The sequence below is a fragment of the Psittacula echo genome (genome assembly GCF_963264785.1).
Source record: "Psittacula echo genome assembly, chromosome: 6".
NCBI classification, from domain to species: domain Eukaryota; kingdom Metazoa; phylum Chordata; class Aves; order Psittaciformes; family Psittacidae; genus Psittacula; species Psittacula echo.
Window position 1 is genome coordinate 34,065,752 of NC_137743.1, and position 17,464 is coordinate 34,083,215.

The following is a 17,464-nucleotide window of genomic DNA, read 5'->3' on the forward strand; positions in this document are numbered from 1 at the left end:
TGATACAGACAAATTAAGCATTTAAAAAGAAAGCATATTGTCTACTCCTGTTCTTTATTAGTGAGGGTGAAGTCCTACTACAGCTAGTAAAACCTAATATGTTGTGGTAACAATGCTTCTTTTCTTTCCTTTTACAACAGGATGGAACTGAAATACGGATATACGTTGACTAAGGAGTCGGAATAAGACCGAGTTCCGCTCTGTGATACCATGACCATGAACTTGCTGTTTGGCTTCATGCTTTAGGAACTTTTGTAGTAACTGTGTGAAGCTGTTGGGAATCATGGCGTTCTCTCCATGGAAGCTGTCCTCTCAGAAACTTGGCTTTTTTCTGGTGACTTTTGGTTTCATTTGGGGAATGATGCTTCTGCATTTTACTATTCAGCAGCAAACACAACATGAAAGCAGTTCAGTCTTGCGTGAGCAAATTTTGGATCTCAGCAAAAGATATATCAAAGCATTAGCTGAAGAAAATAAAAATGTGGTTGATGGGCCTTATGTTGGGACAGTGACAGCATATGGTAAGTGTGTGCTCTGAATTACATGGTGATCTGATTAAAGTTTCTTCTAAATTGTCCAAACATTTTACTTCAGCATGCTGCTCAATTGACAGTACTTTACACTGTGGATTTTCTGCACAGATGGAGAGAAGAGCCTTCACTTGTCAATATGAAATGGGAAAAATTTTGCATTCCCAGTCACTTGGAAATGAAGTTGTCTGCTAATTTTTATTACATCTGTCTAGTAGCAGTATCTAGTATGCCTCAGGTTATTTGTTAGAACTTGCTCTAAAATAAACAATTTTTGCTGTTTTTGCAAAACATGGGAGGCTTTTCAGTTTGTGTATCAGTGATCTGAGAAATTCCTTGTGGAAGAAGAACTTGCCTTACTGGTAAAGATCTATGTTTATTTCTTCTTTCTCCTTTCACTTTTTTGTTCAGTCAGTTTGTCAGTTTACTTAACGTTTAAGTTTACTTATCTGGCATAATCTTAAATTAAGATCAAATATATTATTTTTACCTCAGGGTGGAGAACTCTGTGAGTTTCAGTGCCTTGTTCAACAGGAAGTCCTAATGCTTACTCTTTTCCCCTAAAAGAAGATTTTTTGAGTGTGTGAAGCTGCTTGCCTTAAAGCCTGAGGTTATCATCTTAAGCATAGCTAACAATTATATTGCTTTATTGCTTAAGCAAAGCTGTCGTTATTCTGTTACTTCTGATTTGTTGAACTATACTGGTATTGTAATCTTACAGAGCAATACAAACTAAATAGTGTTTACTACATCAGTCAATATTAGATCAGTCAATACTAGAATCAGTCAATAGTAGATCAGTCTTTAGACTGAAGACCTCCGAACAAGCAGAGGTCCCTAGAGAATTGTGTGTGTAGGCTTAAAACAAAACCCTGTCTACCATATATCTTGTAAGAGTACTTGATGGTAGGGGAATTAAAGAAAATAAACCAAACAAAGAACAAAAAAACCCAGGTTGTCTCCAGAAATTGAAGGGTAACTACATTAATATGTGTCCTAGCGAGGTCTAGTACTTAAACTAAGTTCCTCCTGCAGCTTGTTGCCTGTGTTATTCATTTCCTGTTTCAAATCCCAGTGAGGAATAAGTTGAATTGCCAAAAACAGTGATCAAGTTCCCCAGGAGAAGTTAGAGAACATTTGAAAATGGGTGAAATAACTTTATAACTCTTCTGTGAAAGTAAACCTAAGTTTTCTGTAGAAATTTCAGCTTCCATGGCTAAGAAGAATTTTAAGTTTAAGGATACATTTGGACAGGTGTTTTCAGATGAGGAGTTTAGAAAGATGCAAAATATTGGTAATGTATTTAGTTAAAATGTTAGAGGCAAAGATGCTATGGTGAGTGAGTAATGTCGTATTAAATAATGCTTTATGAAACTGAGCAAGATAATTACTTAATAAGTAAGTAAATTTGTCCTGTTTGGCATCAAATGAGTTGTTGATAGCAAACGATCAGGTTAACTATTCATGACTAAACACATTAATGACTAATACTAATGATAATTGGTAAAGTTGGTTCACTAGTCTATGAAAATTAATACCGTTGCTACTTAGCCTCCTTATTGCTTTTATTCTTATCCTCTGATTGATATTAGTGAGCACAGTCATGATTTCCATGCTCAACAATAAGTTTTAAATTTGCTTGATTTGGCTGCTTTTACCCACCCAAAAGATTTTCAATTATTCCTTAACTGTGATTGCACAGCTTGTTCACTTTGTCACTTTTACTTTATTCACCTGGTGGGCAGTTGGATCTGACACTTTACTTTTGAAAGTTGTAGTCCAAATATACACTGAGTATTAAATTTTTGTAGCAGTAAACAGTTGTTTTACAAAAATTATTATGAATCTGTGCTTCTGCCCTCGCCTTCTCAGTCGAGGCTTCAATTGTTTGGTTTTATGGTGTTTGGGTTTTTTTGTTCTGGTGAGCAGTCTCTCATACCTTTTCTTCTGTACACTATACCATTAAGAGACTTCTGGACCCTTTAAAAGTAGTCCAGATCATTATTAGTGCTTAAGAGTCCATCTTCTGATCTTTAAAGGTCAGAGGAAAACACACAGCTATAAAGAAAAAAAAATCCAACTTATAGCTCCATGGAGTAAACATAGCTCTCCTTTTATCTGGAAAAAAGAAACATAAGCTTTCTAAAGTAATAGCATTTTCTTATTTACTGTCTCATTTGCACAAGAATTGGATTAGTCATAAAGAAAAAGGATAGCACAAAGTAGGTGTGGCAAAAATGCAGCTGGTGTTAGAGGCAGAGGAATCTTCACATGTATGGCAAGATTTTCTGTTACAGATCAGAAAGTTATTTGATTCTGAAGTTGTGGAAAGCAGAAAATATATTAAGCATATGCACATTTAATTATTATATGTAATTAAATGGGAAAATAATGTAAATTAATCACACTGAATTCTTTAATCTTGAGATAAGGGTAAATAAGCAAAGAAAAATACTTTATTTCATCTTCTTTGGCTTGTTGCCACTATAATTACACAGTTTAATCTGATAGTGGTCCATTTTTACTCTGTTGCCCACAGTTCTGTAAGTTTGCCCAACTGTCTGGGTCATTTCAAGAAATCTGAACAAAAGAAAAGGGAAAGAAAAATTATTAGAGAATTTTTTCTGGGTTGCCATTTGTTAGGCAAACTTCTGTTATTGTTTGTTGCTTTCCATGTGAAAGGAAAGGCTGTGTCAGACCAAACAGATAGGTAAAGGCAACCGCCAACAGACTGAAGAAAAGAAACACGTGATTCATGGTGTTTTGTGTATCTATCAGAAAGGCTGAACTTCACATTTATTCTTATCTTTTTTTTTCTTTTTCTGTTTTTTGTTTGTTTGTTTGTTTGTTTGTTTGTTTTGGTCAGTGCAGAGCCTGGCTATGGTGGAGGAGATGTGGATGAAGGTTTTTGTACTGACGCAAAGCTGTCCCTCTTGGGAAGGGGATTTTTGTTTCCAAGTGACTGAGCACAGACTGTTCCTCTAATAGTGCTTGAACATGGATTTAGATTCAGACTCATTATTATTTAAGCAGCTTCTTATTACTTGAGCTATTACAAAGCTTGAACTTTTTTTGTTCCCATGTGTGTACCCATGAAAGCTCACACTTCATCTTTAATGTAGGATATATATATGAGTCGCAGTGTGCTTTATAAAATACGTCCAGGGAAATTTGTACCTGAGACTGAACAAAGTAGGGAATGTTAGTGCATAGAACTGCTAATGACAAAGGTTTGCACTGATGAAGTGTCTTTATATATTCCAGTCTTATTCTTGTATCTATTTTCGATTCTGTCTGACAGTGTGCATTGCATTATTAAGCAATTTAACTTTTCATTTTCATTTGTAGATTTGAAGAAGACACTTGCTGTCTTGTTGGATAATATCTTGCAGCGCATTGGGAAGCTAGAGTCCAAGGTGGAAAACCTTGTGCTTAATGGAACCGGAGCAAATTCTACCAACAATACTACCACTCCTGCTCCTAGCTTGGAAGCAGCTGAAAAGCTTAATGTAGCAGGTGGGTATGGCAATTGTTTAAAATATTTATGGACTTTTTAATCTGTATATATTTCTTTCTTCACCATAGCATGATTTTTCAGTGTTAGGTATTTGGAATGCCTTAGTAAACAAAATTCGAAGTCAAAATCTAGCCTATGTCAATGGCAATCTAAAGTCCAGTGGTTGTTTACAAGCACAGAGGAAGACTTTGTTCTATGGTAACTTGAACACATTGAAGAAAATAAAATTCTCTGCCTAAGGGATATAATATACCTTGTTCATAGTCACTTTCATACTTTAAAAGGTTGCACTTTAGAACGAAGAAACTGGGCAAGCATTTTCTCTCTAAGCCTGATTGCTAAGGTTGGTATGAACTGCATTTCCACTGTATGCAATTCATTGGTTATTAGCTGAAAGAAAACATTTAGCATGTTTGTTAATGAGTATGATTTTAAATGTCTTTCCCTACTCTGCTTAACAGCTCTTCCAATTTGACATAGAGTGACCTACCTGGTACCTTCAGCTTAAGTGAATATGTGTTTTAACACGTCATTTGAAGTCATTAATTTTTTTCTTCAGTGAATGGACTGTTTGCTACCCTTACAACTTCTCAAAACATTTGAGGAGTCCTGTAGTTGTAGAATGCATTTGCTCCCCTCCTCACTTGTATATCTCAGTTCCTTTAGTGTTCCCAGCTGTGAATGTGGTGGGTACACTGGGTGAATCTTGTTTATGCTGCCTGGTCTATTGCCCTGCATTTTGCTCTGCCACCAGTCTAAATAGATACGGGCTGTCCTGACACATAGGAAGTCCTCTGGACTCATTTGTGCAGGTCCACATCTCTGGGGGCCCCAGAGTTGAACACAGTACTTCAGTCAGGGTCTCACGAGAGCGCAGTAGAGGGGGAGAAGCACCCCCTTTAACCTGCTGGTCATGCTCCTTTGGATGCAGCCCAGCATATGGTTAGCTTTCTGGGCTGCAAGTGCAGATTGCTGGGTCACATTGAGCTTCTTCTCAGTCAGCACCACCTAGTCCTTCTCCTCAGGGCTTCTCTCAATCCTGTCTCTGCCCAGTCTGGGTTTTGGGTTTTTTTTCGTATTAAATGAAAAAACATCCTTGTATATTTTCTTTCTGTAGCTGGACAAAAGAAAGGCTTGATGCTGTGATTTCAATAGATTTGAAGATAATTGGAAGAAGGAAACTTGTGCTGTTGCTTATACATTTATAGGCAAAAGGTCATTGTTCTTATCTGATTTGGAAACATTTCTCATCAGTTCTTAGGGTGAATTGAATTTTGTTACTCTTGGAGTTTTCTAGACTCACAATTTTAGTACTCATGAGTAGCGTTTAAGGAGCTTGGTAAGAGTTTTCAGTTTGCAGTGTTTACATAGCTTTTTGCTGCCTGGGGCTTGCATAGTGGCAAAGAACACTGTTGGTGTTATTAGAGCTTCAGCTTTTTTACTTTTGACTCTTGGTGCACTAATTTAAAATATCTGAAGTAACTGTATTAAGCAGCAACAACAGAAAACTTTAGGAAACAATTTCTTAAGGTTTTTTTACTGTTATTCTGTAGACTGGACAGTTTTACCTTTTTGGGTATCTCCAGCCTGGATAGTAAAATGGAGCTTGAAGCTAATCCTTGTATTAAAGTGCCAACTATTCATCTATTGGAGGCATTTGGTAGAAATTCATCTGATCAGAAGCAGCCAAACGGAAAAAAAAAGCTTGTTTCTATTTCTGTCTTCATAGCAGTTTCCTGACAGTAAACTCTGGAAGCCATATGATTCCAGTAATATCATAATATGAATATCTCCTCTGTTAGGAAGGAATTGTTCAAAAAATAAGCTAGGTGAGTAAACATTGTGATTACAGTACCAGCTGCAGTGTTGGGTTTGCCTGTAATATTTCAACAGCATCTTTTTTATTGTGCTAGAGCAATTGAGATAGTCTGAAAATTGTTGTAGAAGAAGGGATTTTGTTGTGCAAGTTTGTCATTTTAACGTAGCTGAAACATGTATGTATACAAATACACATGATGTTTTCATGTATTTCTTTATATTCAGCCGTTACACTATGAAATGATCACAGAGAGCAAACATATTAAGATTATTGTTCCTCTCCATCATCTGTAAAATTTTAATGCTTACTTTAGACAGATTCATGTTAGGTGTTGTTAGTACATTTCAGTCTTTCTGTCTGGACAACTCTAGTATTTATGGAGCATCCTAACAACAGTAAGTTTAATGTTTTTAGTATTATTTTGTGAAGACTTCTTGAGTTTACTTTTTTTCAAATCTTTTTTGACTTGGAGTTGCTGCTTAAAACTCTGATTTAAATTAAGCATTTTATAGCTTTATTGATCAGTACAACAGAGCAGTGTCATTAGCACACATTCTTAGAAGAGACCTGCTTCCAGTGGAGCTACTTCATGCATTTATTATTTTTTGATTAAGCAGTCACAGTACACAGAAACCTGATTCTATGGTCTATATAACCATGTCCCTTTATCTATGGAAAGCCTTTCTGAAATAAATGAAGCTTCATGCAGGCTTAAGCTGCACTTTAGCATCTACTGAAACTGCTCATAAACCTTGATAGTAAATAGTGGAGTCACTACTCATCCTGAAATCTGCATTTTGTGCTCACTGACCTTGTGTAGTTTACTCCATGTTATTTACTACCTGACTAGATACAAGTCATAAAATAAGACATATTAGAGTGACAGGAAGATGATTATACTGTAAATATTTGTCCTCACTGCTGTTTATGACTGGACAAACTCAAGAGCAAAGCATTATATTTTTTCTTGCAATTTAAAACTGACTACCATGGCAGGCTAGACTTGTCAATCCAAATGTGCTATTGGCTTTTCTTTATTGTGTATTTTAAGTATTAGTAATGCTTTCATGGGGAAAAAATAGTACTCTTTTATCTGCAAACTAGGAAGAACAGGATGATAATGATTATTCAACAGTGCTCCACACAAAGCCTCTCTGTAATCTGAATTTTCTTTTAGGAGGTACATTGCTGTATTCAGAAAGTAGTCCGAAGAACAGTATTCATATGCTACATGTAGAGGATTTTGATAATCATAGAATCCTGATTTAGTTCAGGGTAAAGTTAGTGAAATCAGTCCAGGTTCTAGTTTTATCTGACTTCAATAAACAAAACTGATATGTGACCATGAGTCAGATTTATGGATTGCAAAATTCTTTCTGTGACATTAAGGATACTGGCAATTGAAGTTAGATACGGGTTTTCAGAAAAAAATCCATTCATGTCCACCTTTTCTGTATAGACAACTAGAATAAGTAGTATAAAAAGGGAGTATTTTTAGTATCAGAATGTATGGATATTTTCTTCAGTTCAGATATGCATTGGTTTTAGGTTAGGTCAGATACCAGTTTGAATGTGACTGTGGAAGTAATTCAGGTAACGATGAAAAACTGTATGTTCAGAAACATTTCTCAATTGCAAAGTGGTTGAAAAATCAATTTGTTTAAAATGCTCACACTTCTTAGTATTTAATTTTTGCCCGCTCTTTGCCATCTCGATGGCAAAATGTCTGTTGTTCCAGGAAAGTTGTTTCTTACAGTTAATAAACTTGCAAAGTTACTTCTAATGCGCTACACTTGAGCTAAACCCACCTTCGGTTTCCACAGTCTCTTAATATTGCAACATGGAAGCTATCATACATCTTTCAAAAGAAGAAAAAATAAAAATCTTCTATATACTTTTTGATATTCTTTATGTTATTTTTTGGGATGTAGCTATTCAGATTTTGAGAGTGGTCATGCAGCTGCCTGGGAAAATAGATTTGAGTAGTTCATGTTCCCCTAAGGAACAGATCTGCTTGTGGGCAGATGCCCGTAACTCGATGATAGTGTTAATAAAGGAATACACAGCCTTTGCAGCCTTACAGCTGTAAAAGCAGATATAAAATTTCCGCTGAACTGGATGGATGAGAGAAGACCTAATAATGATGATATTAGTAGCTCCTTTTCAAACAACTGTAACTACTGTTTCTAGGCAGGATATCACAAGAGCTATCAGATGTGTTCTAAAACTTTGATCAGCAAAAGTGACAGGCTGTGAGAGTTGGGCTTGTTCAGCTTGGAGAAGAGAAAGTTCTGGGGAGACCTTAGAGCAGCCTTCCAGTGCCTTCCAGGGTTTTGTTGCTGGTTTGGCATGCTAATATTAATGGGGTTTTCCCTTTTTAGTGAAAGGCATATATAACCAAGTCTAGTGGAAGGTGCCCTGGCCCATGGCACTGAGGTTGGAACTACATGATCTTGAAGGTCCCTTGCATGATTCTGTGAACTTCTGTAGGTAGCATCAGTAACAGAAAGATGAAGTAGGACAGTTTCTTCAGGAACAGCAAAATCATTAAGGAAGTACCTGGCTATCAAAGATATTAAAAAAAACCAACCCAAAACAACCAAACAAAAAAACCCCAACAAACAAAAAATCCACAACCAAACAGTATCAACAAAACAAACAAGCAAACAAAAAAAAAAAACCAAACACAAACATGTGTTCAACAAAACCAAAAATGTGTTCAACAAAACATAATGTAGTCTTGACTATGTGAAGTGTTAGGCAGTGTGAGCCACAAAGTCCAGATAAGCATTGGACCGGGAAGTGTTATAACTTGGAGTATTATGCTGAGATAATCCATTATAAATCACTTCATGAAGGAATAAGCAATACCTCCTCTGAAAGAGCCTGGATACAAAGGGAAAAGGAGGCACTGGCATAGGAAATGATCAAACTATTTAGCAGTTTGGAAAAAATACCCATCTTTGCTTTAGGGGTATTAATACAGCCAGAAGCTGAATAATCACTGGCCAAACAGAAGCCATCATGGCTATTTATTTCTTTTACTAGCCTAATAGAAGTGTTTGTGGCTTCCTAAAACCAGTTTTGATCAATTTTTAGCCTGTGCTTTTGAGCACAGTAGCCTGAACAAGCAATTTTTGTGATAGGTACAAAGTGCATGACTTTTTCAGTAGAGTAGCCTCTTCACTACCGTACCAAAACCTGAGATAATGCTGGTATATTACATAGTGTAAGTAAAACATGATTTATATTTGTACTTCAGGCAGACACTCAAACATATTAAGAACATGACTCAGTGCATAAAATTTAGGGGCTGTTTGGAAATAAAGTTACTCATCACTTCACAAAGGTGTCTTCATTGGTTATGTGCCTCATTTGGCAAGAGATGGATAAAAGTGGTGGTACGGGTTTTGGTGGGGTTTTTTATTTCTTTTGGGTTTTTTTGGTTTGTTGTTTTTAAATTGTTCCACCTCTGGCTGACAAGCGTGGTATAGAACTGAGATGGCAGTGATGAAATCTGAAATGGAAAATACTGGTTTGTGGTGATGTGTAGAGTTTTTTGGCAGATAAAAGGATCTGAAGAAAATCCATGTGGATTATGCTTGCTCATAATAAGAAGGTGATAACAGTTGGTAGGAGGAAATATTGAGGATTTAAGAAGGACTGTAATTCAGCTGTCTGTGAAGTAGGTGAACTCAAACTTTTCTTTGATTGATTTTTGAGTTACCATTTAGAGACCAGAAATCTCCCTTTTCAGACTCTCAGACAACTAGCGTGATTAATGTACACATAGACTGTGTTATGTTTTCATATTGTTAGTGTGTTTAGGCATAAAGTTGGCAGTGTGATACTACACCTGGTTTCTTCCTCTGAAGTTAGTTTTGCAGAATCCTTTGTTGAAGGAAGCCCAAGACCAAAACAGCTTCTGTTCTCTTTTGGATTGAGTGGAAGTATAATAGAGCATGAGCTCTTAGCATCACAAATGTCTTTGATACTAATCCCAAAAGAACTTCTGCTAGTGAGCGAAGCTGCAGAGATTTTGTTAAAAAGCAAAGCTGTGGAGCACCTTGTGTAGCTTGAGTGGGAGGTTAGGTGTTAGGGCTTTTTTTTTCCCTCTTTAGATCCATCCATGTGTAAAATCACAAGTATTGTGAGAATGAAGACCTTAGGCCCACTGTAGGAGAGGATCAAGTTCAAGATCATCTTAAGAACCTGAATGAGCATGGACCTGATGAAATCCATCCACAGGTCCTGAAGGAGCTGGCAAATGAAGTTGCTAAGCCACTGTCCATCATATTTGAAAAGTCATGGCACTCAGGTGAAGCTCTCGATGACTGGAAAAAGGAAAATATGACCTCCATTTTCAAGAACAGTGTCGTGGTTTAAGCCCAGCCAGCAACCCAGAACCACACAGCCGCTCGCTCACTCCCCCTGCTTCCTCCCCCTGCTCCCAGAGGAATGGGGAGAAGAATTGAAAGAATGTAACTCCTACGTGTTGAGATAAAAACAGTCCAGTAACTAAGGTATAACACAAAACCACTGCTGCTACCACCAATAATAATAAGGGGAATAACAAGGGAAGAGAATACAAATGCTCACCACCCGCCAACCGATACCCAACCCGACCTGAGCAGCGATCTAGCCCTTCCAGGTAACTGTCCCCGGTTTATATACTGGGCATGACATGCTGTGGTATAGAATACCCCTTTGGGTAGTGTGGGTCAGGTGTCCTGTCCCTACTTCCTCCTGGCTTCCCCTCCGCCTTGGCAAAGCATGAGACTCAGAAAGTCCTTGGTCAGAGTAGACATTACTGAGCAGCAATTAAAAACATCAGTGTTATCAGCGCTGTTCCCAGGCTGAAAGTCAAAACCACCACACTGCACCAGCTACTAAGAAGGAGAAAAAATGACTGCTACTGCTGAACACAGGAGAAATGGGAAAATGGATTACCCAGGGAACTGCAGAGCAGTCAGTCTCAGTGCCTGGCAAAATCTTGGAGCAGATTCTCCTGGAAAGCAGGGGTGTTGGAACTAGATGATTTTAAGATCCTTTCCAGCCTTAACTATTCTAGGATTCTATACTTTTTCTTCTTCCCTTCTCAGAGATCTTGAACAATCTGGTGGTTTTGATGCTGACAATTTTCAACTGCTTTTTCAGAACCTCCATTTAATTTATGAAAGAGTAAATTGTTAATAGTGATGCTTATAAGGCTTCATCTGATTGGTTTCAGAAACAATGAAGTCTTCCTTCCTTTGTTTGCTTGCTTGTTTCCTTCCGTCCTTCACACTTCCCTCCCTCTCTTTCTCCCTCCCCCTGTCTTCTGTCTTTATTTATCCAACTTGTGTTGGAAACGCTTTAAAGATATTTGATAGTCATGCTTTCTGCATTTGTGGGAAGTAATGTATTCCTGTACACACAAGAAAGTATTAATCTAAACCTTAGGTGCCTTAAGACTTTTCATCAGCCTTTAGGACAGAAAGCTTTGAGCCACCACCACAAATAACATGCTGGGTAAATTTGATGTTGCTGGTTTGGACATGATTAAGTGGAAATGGGGAAATGTGAAACCATGGCACTTTCAGGCAGAGCTTGTCTACATGGCTGCTTCTGATGTAGGTGAATGTATGGTTCCATGTGACATGCCCAAGATCAGCTTGGTTTAGGCAACTTGGTTTCTAACAGTTGTGCTTTTCTAAGATATCTACGGACGAAGTCCTTGATTTTGCGGAAGTGTTGCACTAAGCATATTCCATCAGATAGGGCAATCTGCTTGCACAAACATGGTCAGAGAATCAGTCCTTCATTTTCTTTCTTCATGTGGTTTTGGTTTGAGGTTGGGTTTTTTTTGCTTTTGTTTTTTTTGTGTTTGTTTTTTTTTATATAAGCAAGGGGTGTGGGGTTTATGTGTTGTGGGTTGGGTCTGCTTTGGGCTTTGTGACGGGGTGAGGTTTTTTTTCCAAATTGTGAACTCTCTCTGTGTTCTGGCAGGTATGGAAAAAACTTGATTTAAGGAAACTAAAAGAAACTGTTTCAATTCCTCAGGCTTGAATAATGGTGATGTTAATTCTAACTATGCATGTTGCAAAACATTTTTTTTTTTAAATAAAGGGCCAAGGTGCTCTGAGGTCATTGTCATCCCTCTACTGTGCTTGTTCAGTGAAAAGCTAAGTTTTTGCTATGTGTAACTATGTAACGCCTTGAATAGTGTAATTGCACCAGAACTATGCCAGACTGGTTTTTTAACAAATGTTCTTTCGCCTTGAAAAGTGCACTCCAGAAGATTTTAATTGTGTTTCTTTGATCCCATAAAAATGAGCAAGTGAAGGCTCACCTTAAATCCTCCTCCACACTCTCCTTGTATGTGGCTGGTACTTGGAGAACTCTTTCTAAGCTAAGAACAGTTAAGTGTCAGCTATATGCAGTACTGCTCAGGAAGGGAGAATATTTTTGGTGTATCTGTTCAAAGTTCCTATAGCTTTTCTGCCTTACGCATTAACTTGTTCTGCTGTATTGGCTGTTGAGTTCTCTTTTAACAACTTTAGTGTTAACATCTTTGAAGTCACTCGTTAGGATGCAGACTTCAGTATTTACTTGTCATTTAGGACATGATGGCTTGGATGCCTGTCAGATATCTGGCATGCTCTGTGAATATGTAGTGAGGCAGGCTGACAAGTCAGCTTTAGCTATGCTGCAAGCAGGCTTCTTAACGTTACTATGGTGAGAAGGACCTTTGTAATGGTGTTTCCATGTCCTCCTTCTTAAAGACTTGGGGCTGATACACTGAAGCCTTTTAGGTGGGGAGGAGAGGAAGAGTCAGGTAACTTCATGATCGGTTGATTTTCTTCTGTGGCTGTCTTTCTGATGAACTTTGTTACACAGCCTCATTTGTTTTAACAGCCTGCAACCATGCTTTGCCCCATAGTTCTGTACTTGCAGAGACAAACTGGATTAACAAAAGCTAAAATGGTGCATATTATTTTGACTTTCCAAGGCTGTCTTCCTGTCTTAAGAGGACTGCAGTAGGCTTTTCTTTAGTTAACTTAGTATGTAAAATGTTTCATATGGTAATGTATCCTCGTTTCTTCCTAGTAGCTGGTACAGGGCTGTGTTCTGGCATTAGTCTGGGAATAACGTTGAAAACACACCGATGTTTTAGTTGTTGCTAAGTAATACTTACTCTAAATCAAGGACTTTGCAGTTTCTCATGCTCTGCCAGTGAGGAGAGGCACAAGAAGCTGAGAAGGATCACAGCCAGAACAGATGACCCAAACTAGCCAAAGGGGTATTCTGTACCACAGCATGTCATGCCCAGTATATGAACTCGGGGGAGTTACCCAAAAGGGCAGATCGCTGCTCGGGTCAGGCTGAGTATTGGTCAGTGGGTGGTTGTATTGCGCATTACTTGTGGTTTTTTGTTTGATTGGTTTATGCCAGTCTCCCTTTTATTACTCTTATTGTTGCTGTTGTTGTTATTATTTTACTTAATTTCAATTATTGAACTCCTGTTATTTCAAATGATGGAGTTTACCTTTTTTTCCTGATTCTTCTCCCCATGGGGCTGGGGGAATGAGCAAGTGGTTGCATGTGTGATACTTAGTTGCTGGCCGGGGTTAAACCACAACATCATGCTTAAAAAACAAACTAGTTGTCCCAACAGAACGTCAGTGTGTACTGGATGTAATAGGATGTGGGCTGCACTGGTTCTAATAGCTAAGATTACAGTTTTTCCAGGGCGATGCTTTGCTTTGAATCATATTTATTGTGCCTTATTCATTATATTACTTTTCCACACTGTATATAATATTAAGCAGTTTTTCCCATTTTGCTCTCCATTTTTCTCCCACAAAGGCAGTAGCATGGAGCTTGGGAGAACTGTGTTTTTTCAAGCCTCGCTGTTGCAACACAGTGTAATAACTGTGCAGAAGACCACACGTGAATATTTTCTGCTGCAGTGCTAAGCTGTATTAGGAATGCTGAAGGGGGCTGTTAGTGGTCCCCTGGGCTGCATTTTGATTAACCACTCGACTACTACTTGAATTCTCCTAACTCTGCACTGATTTCAGTAGTGTTAATGGGACACAGCAGCACAGCTGGTGTGAGGATGGACTAGCAGTAGAAAAGTTAATTTTCTTTAAATCATACCAATGCTTTGCTACTGCAGTTTCTAAAATGTTAATAGAAAGTGTTCTGTGCTCTGCATTTAAAATCTTGAAACCTTTAGCTTGTTTCATTGAATATGTTGATAGTGCTTTCAGCTCACATTGCAAATTCTCTCTTTAAATAAATCTTATCAGCTGGAGATTAAAAATGTGAATTAAATTAAGAATGTGTTTATTAGTGGGCGAAGGGAAAGAAGACCTTACACAAACTAAACCAGTCCTAACTACAGTGTTGTGTCCAGCTGTAGATAACCAAATTTCTGAACTGAAATAGAAACAAGGGTTCCATGAATTTAAGTAAGAATAGTACTTTTATTTAATGATCAAAACCAGAAAGAAAACAAATAGGGATAAAATTGATGAATAGACTTGATCGGATATGATTACTCTGTCCTTTTAAGACTAAGGAGGTTCCTGATTTTGAGAGATCCGCTGATGGGAAACAGTTTGAGTTGAGCTATTATCTGTGCTGTATGTCATCAAAAGATATTCTAATATGCTTTTTTTGCACTAGTCTAAAAATCTAGGGTTTAGCTTCTAGGTTTCCAAGTATATAAAATTTGTGTCATGTTAAATTCTCAAGATACTTCCATTCTCTCAAAAATTAAGAGTTGATCCTTAGCAGACTAGATAGGCTGCTGGTGTCACAGTTTGCAATCTCAGCAGTATTGTAGCTTTTTTATTTGCTTTAACCAATATTGCTATTTTAAAACTTGTATGATAAATAGAATAGCTTTCAAACAACAATCTGCTGAATAATTATAATTGTTATGCTTTTATTAGTGTTAACTGTCTGGTGGAGAAAATTCATTTTAGCCCATTACAAAGCGTATTATCTGAAGGATATGCAATACAGGAAAAGAACATTATGTGTATGTAGCACTCACTCTTGCTTATTTTTACTGTTTTGCTAAAGAGTAACTAGGAAGCAAAAAAAATCGATTCTGTATCCCAGACTGTGTGCTTTTAACCACATAACCCTCTCTTGGGTGTTTTAAGACCTTCACCAAAGCAGACAAAACCTGTGGACACAGAGTTTAATTGAAAGAGACAATGAAGACCTGCACCTGTGAACTGGTGTTCAAAGAAAGTGATGTCAAAGGCCTGAGTCTTTAGCCAGTATAGTTGCTCATATAGAGCAACAAGGGAGAAATATCTTTTCCAGTGCAAGGTTAGGTGGCTTAGCCTAAATCTGCTCATTCATGCTAACATGCCAGACTTTGCAGTGAAATAACTGATAACTGTTCACAAGTTTGGTTTCACCTGCTGTGCACTAACAATCTCTGATGTAGAGCTATATATCTTTAAACAACCACAGGCATTTGCAAAGTGAACATATGGCTACTTTCTAAACATGTGGATGGAGTTTGTTAGTTATATTTTGAATGTCCTTATATGTTGAGTGTCCCAGGATATCACAAACAGAGCACTATTTAAAAAGTTTTTTAAATCTAGATTTTTTTTGTGTTTTATCAATATTTTCCATATTTTTCCAGGATAATCTATAATAAGTGTAGGCTCTTAGGTTTATAATATGCTCAGATTCCTATTTTCATTTTGTCAATGCATTGACCTTTAATGTAACAATGTATGAGATAAACGTTTAATAAATATGCCTTTGCATAACAGCAGTCAAGAGGAGATAAGCTGAGCATGTCTTCAAAAACACTTAGGTGCCTGTAGAACAGAAATTAGTATCATGGCTCACAAAAAGCTTAAGATTAAAAAAATGTGTGTATTTAGTACTGTTGCTTTGTACTGACTTGACAGTTGCTGTATTTCTAACGTTTTTGGCTGTAAGTTCTAAGGTTTGGCTGGGAAGAAAGATCTTAGAACTTGCATTTTAAATTACATAAATCCTAATTAAGGATAAAAATCCTTGTGGTTTTTCAAATACTATTTTCCAGCAAAAGTAATTTTAATGTCTGGCTTAATAATGTATTTTTCTGCTTCAGGAAAGAGCTATACAGTGTGAATTTGGTAACAGCATAGAACTTCTAACCAGACCGTTTTAACTAGATCTTCAGAAGATACTAGGGTGTGGTTTTTTTCATCACCTCCAAATGATGAAAACACTGCTTGTTTTTTAATACTTGCTTTTCATGTTTTGGAAAATCCAGAAGTGTAGGTCAGTATTCCCAGGGTTCAACCTGCTTCATCTCCCTTGACTTTGTGATACATTCAAAACTGTAAATTGCTGATATCTGGTTGAGGTAGGTCCCACCTGTCCATGGGATATGCAAGATTTGTTCACCTCTGGATTCCTTTTTAAGAAGACCCAGCTTCTAGCTGGCATGGGTGATCAAAGTCCTGTTGCTGGCAAGGAGGGAGAAAGATGTCAGGTACTCTTGAAAATACTGCTAGAGACATTAATACTTCACCAAGCATTTAAAAATGGTTAGAGGTGATAAAAGTGGGCATTAGTGTTCTGTGTTCCCTATCCATATAGATTATCCTGGAGAGATCAGTATGCTGTTTGTATGTATGAGCAAGAGTGAGACTGCTCTGGAAAAGGCCTAGTGCAGCTGGCCACAGGAGAGACCAGAAGCCTGAGAAAATCTGTAGCTTGTGCTGATGTAAATGTCTGGCTCTTGCTTTTAACTTCTTGGGATGAACAGGAACAGTGATAGCTGGGAGGGTCGACTTTCCACTTGGAAGGTATCTGTATGCAGGCCTGCAACAGCTTATGCAAGCTGTTGAAGTGTATGACTGGTGTAATATGTTACTGTTGGAAGAAGTAGATCTTGCAAATATAGAGATCCTGTAAAACCTTACGAACAATGAACAGTAGCAAAGATCACTGCCCATCTACAAAAACACACTTGCATGCAGAAATTGTGTTTATGCATGACAAAAGCAAACAGGTATCCTGCAGCTGCACCGCCCAAAGGACTGTCAGTCCCACCTCCACTTTGCTTCCTCTGTAGTGCCAATCAGAAAATTGGGTTTGGTTTCGAGTAATACTTTTGGGCAAGAACTATTTTTAACTGATTCCTTATCAGTGGTCCAACCAAGAGTCAAGTGAGTGGTAGTGTTGGCATGGTGATTGGTGGGTAATGATTGAGGAAGAATACTCCTTAATAAAGTACTGTTGTGGAGGAAAAGGTATATGGAAATGAATGTTGAATACCATTAATAGTATCTTCACTTTAAGGGTTTAATAATTATCTCTTACCTTTCTGAATATTGCTAAGTACAGTTGTTTGAATCTATATATGGCAGCCATGTTTGAGTCTATATATGGCAGCCTTGGGGGGGGGGGGTGTGCAAAAAAACCTTTGAGCATGACAAGTATAACTTGCTCAAATGCAACTGAAAGTGATAAGAAGACTTGTTTGAATAGAATTGGCCAGACGTTCAGAATTTTCAACCCTAAGTTCAGTATGATGCTGAAAGTTGGACTTTCCCTGGGGTTGAAACTGCATCTCTGATGTTATAT

The 17,464-nt window shown here is 37.7% G+C and overlaps 1 protein-coding gene across 1 annotated transcript in view; it reads left to right on the plus strand.

Annotated features, from left to right (window-relative positions):
* Nucleotides 1-283: 283 nt before the first annotated feature.
* MGAT5 (alpha-1,6-mannosylglycoprotein 6-beta-N-acetylglucosaminyltransferase) overlaps nt 284-17,464 on the plus strand; it is a gene marked incomplete at both ends in the record, with an annotated part of 79,987 nt that continues 62,806 nt past the window's right edge. Inside the window, 2 exons of the mRNA XM_080622179.1 lie at nt 284-521; nt 3,879-4,046. Coding sequence (XP_080478305.1) covers nt 284-521; nt 3,879-4,046 — 406 coding nt within the window. The remainder of the gene's footprint in view (nt 522-3,878; nt 4,047-17,464) is intronic.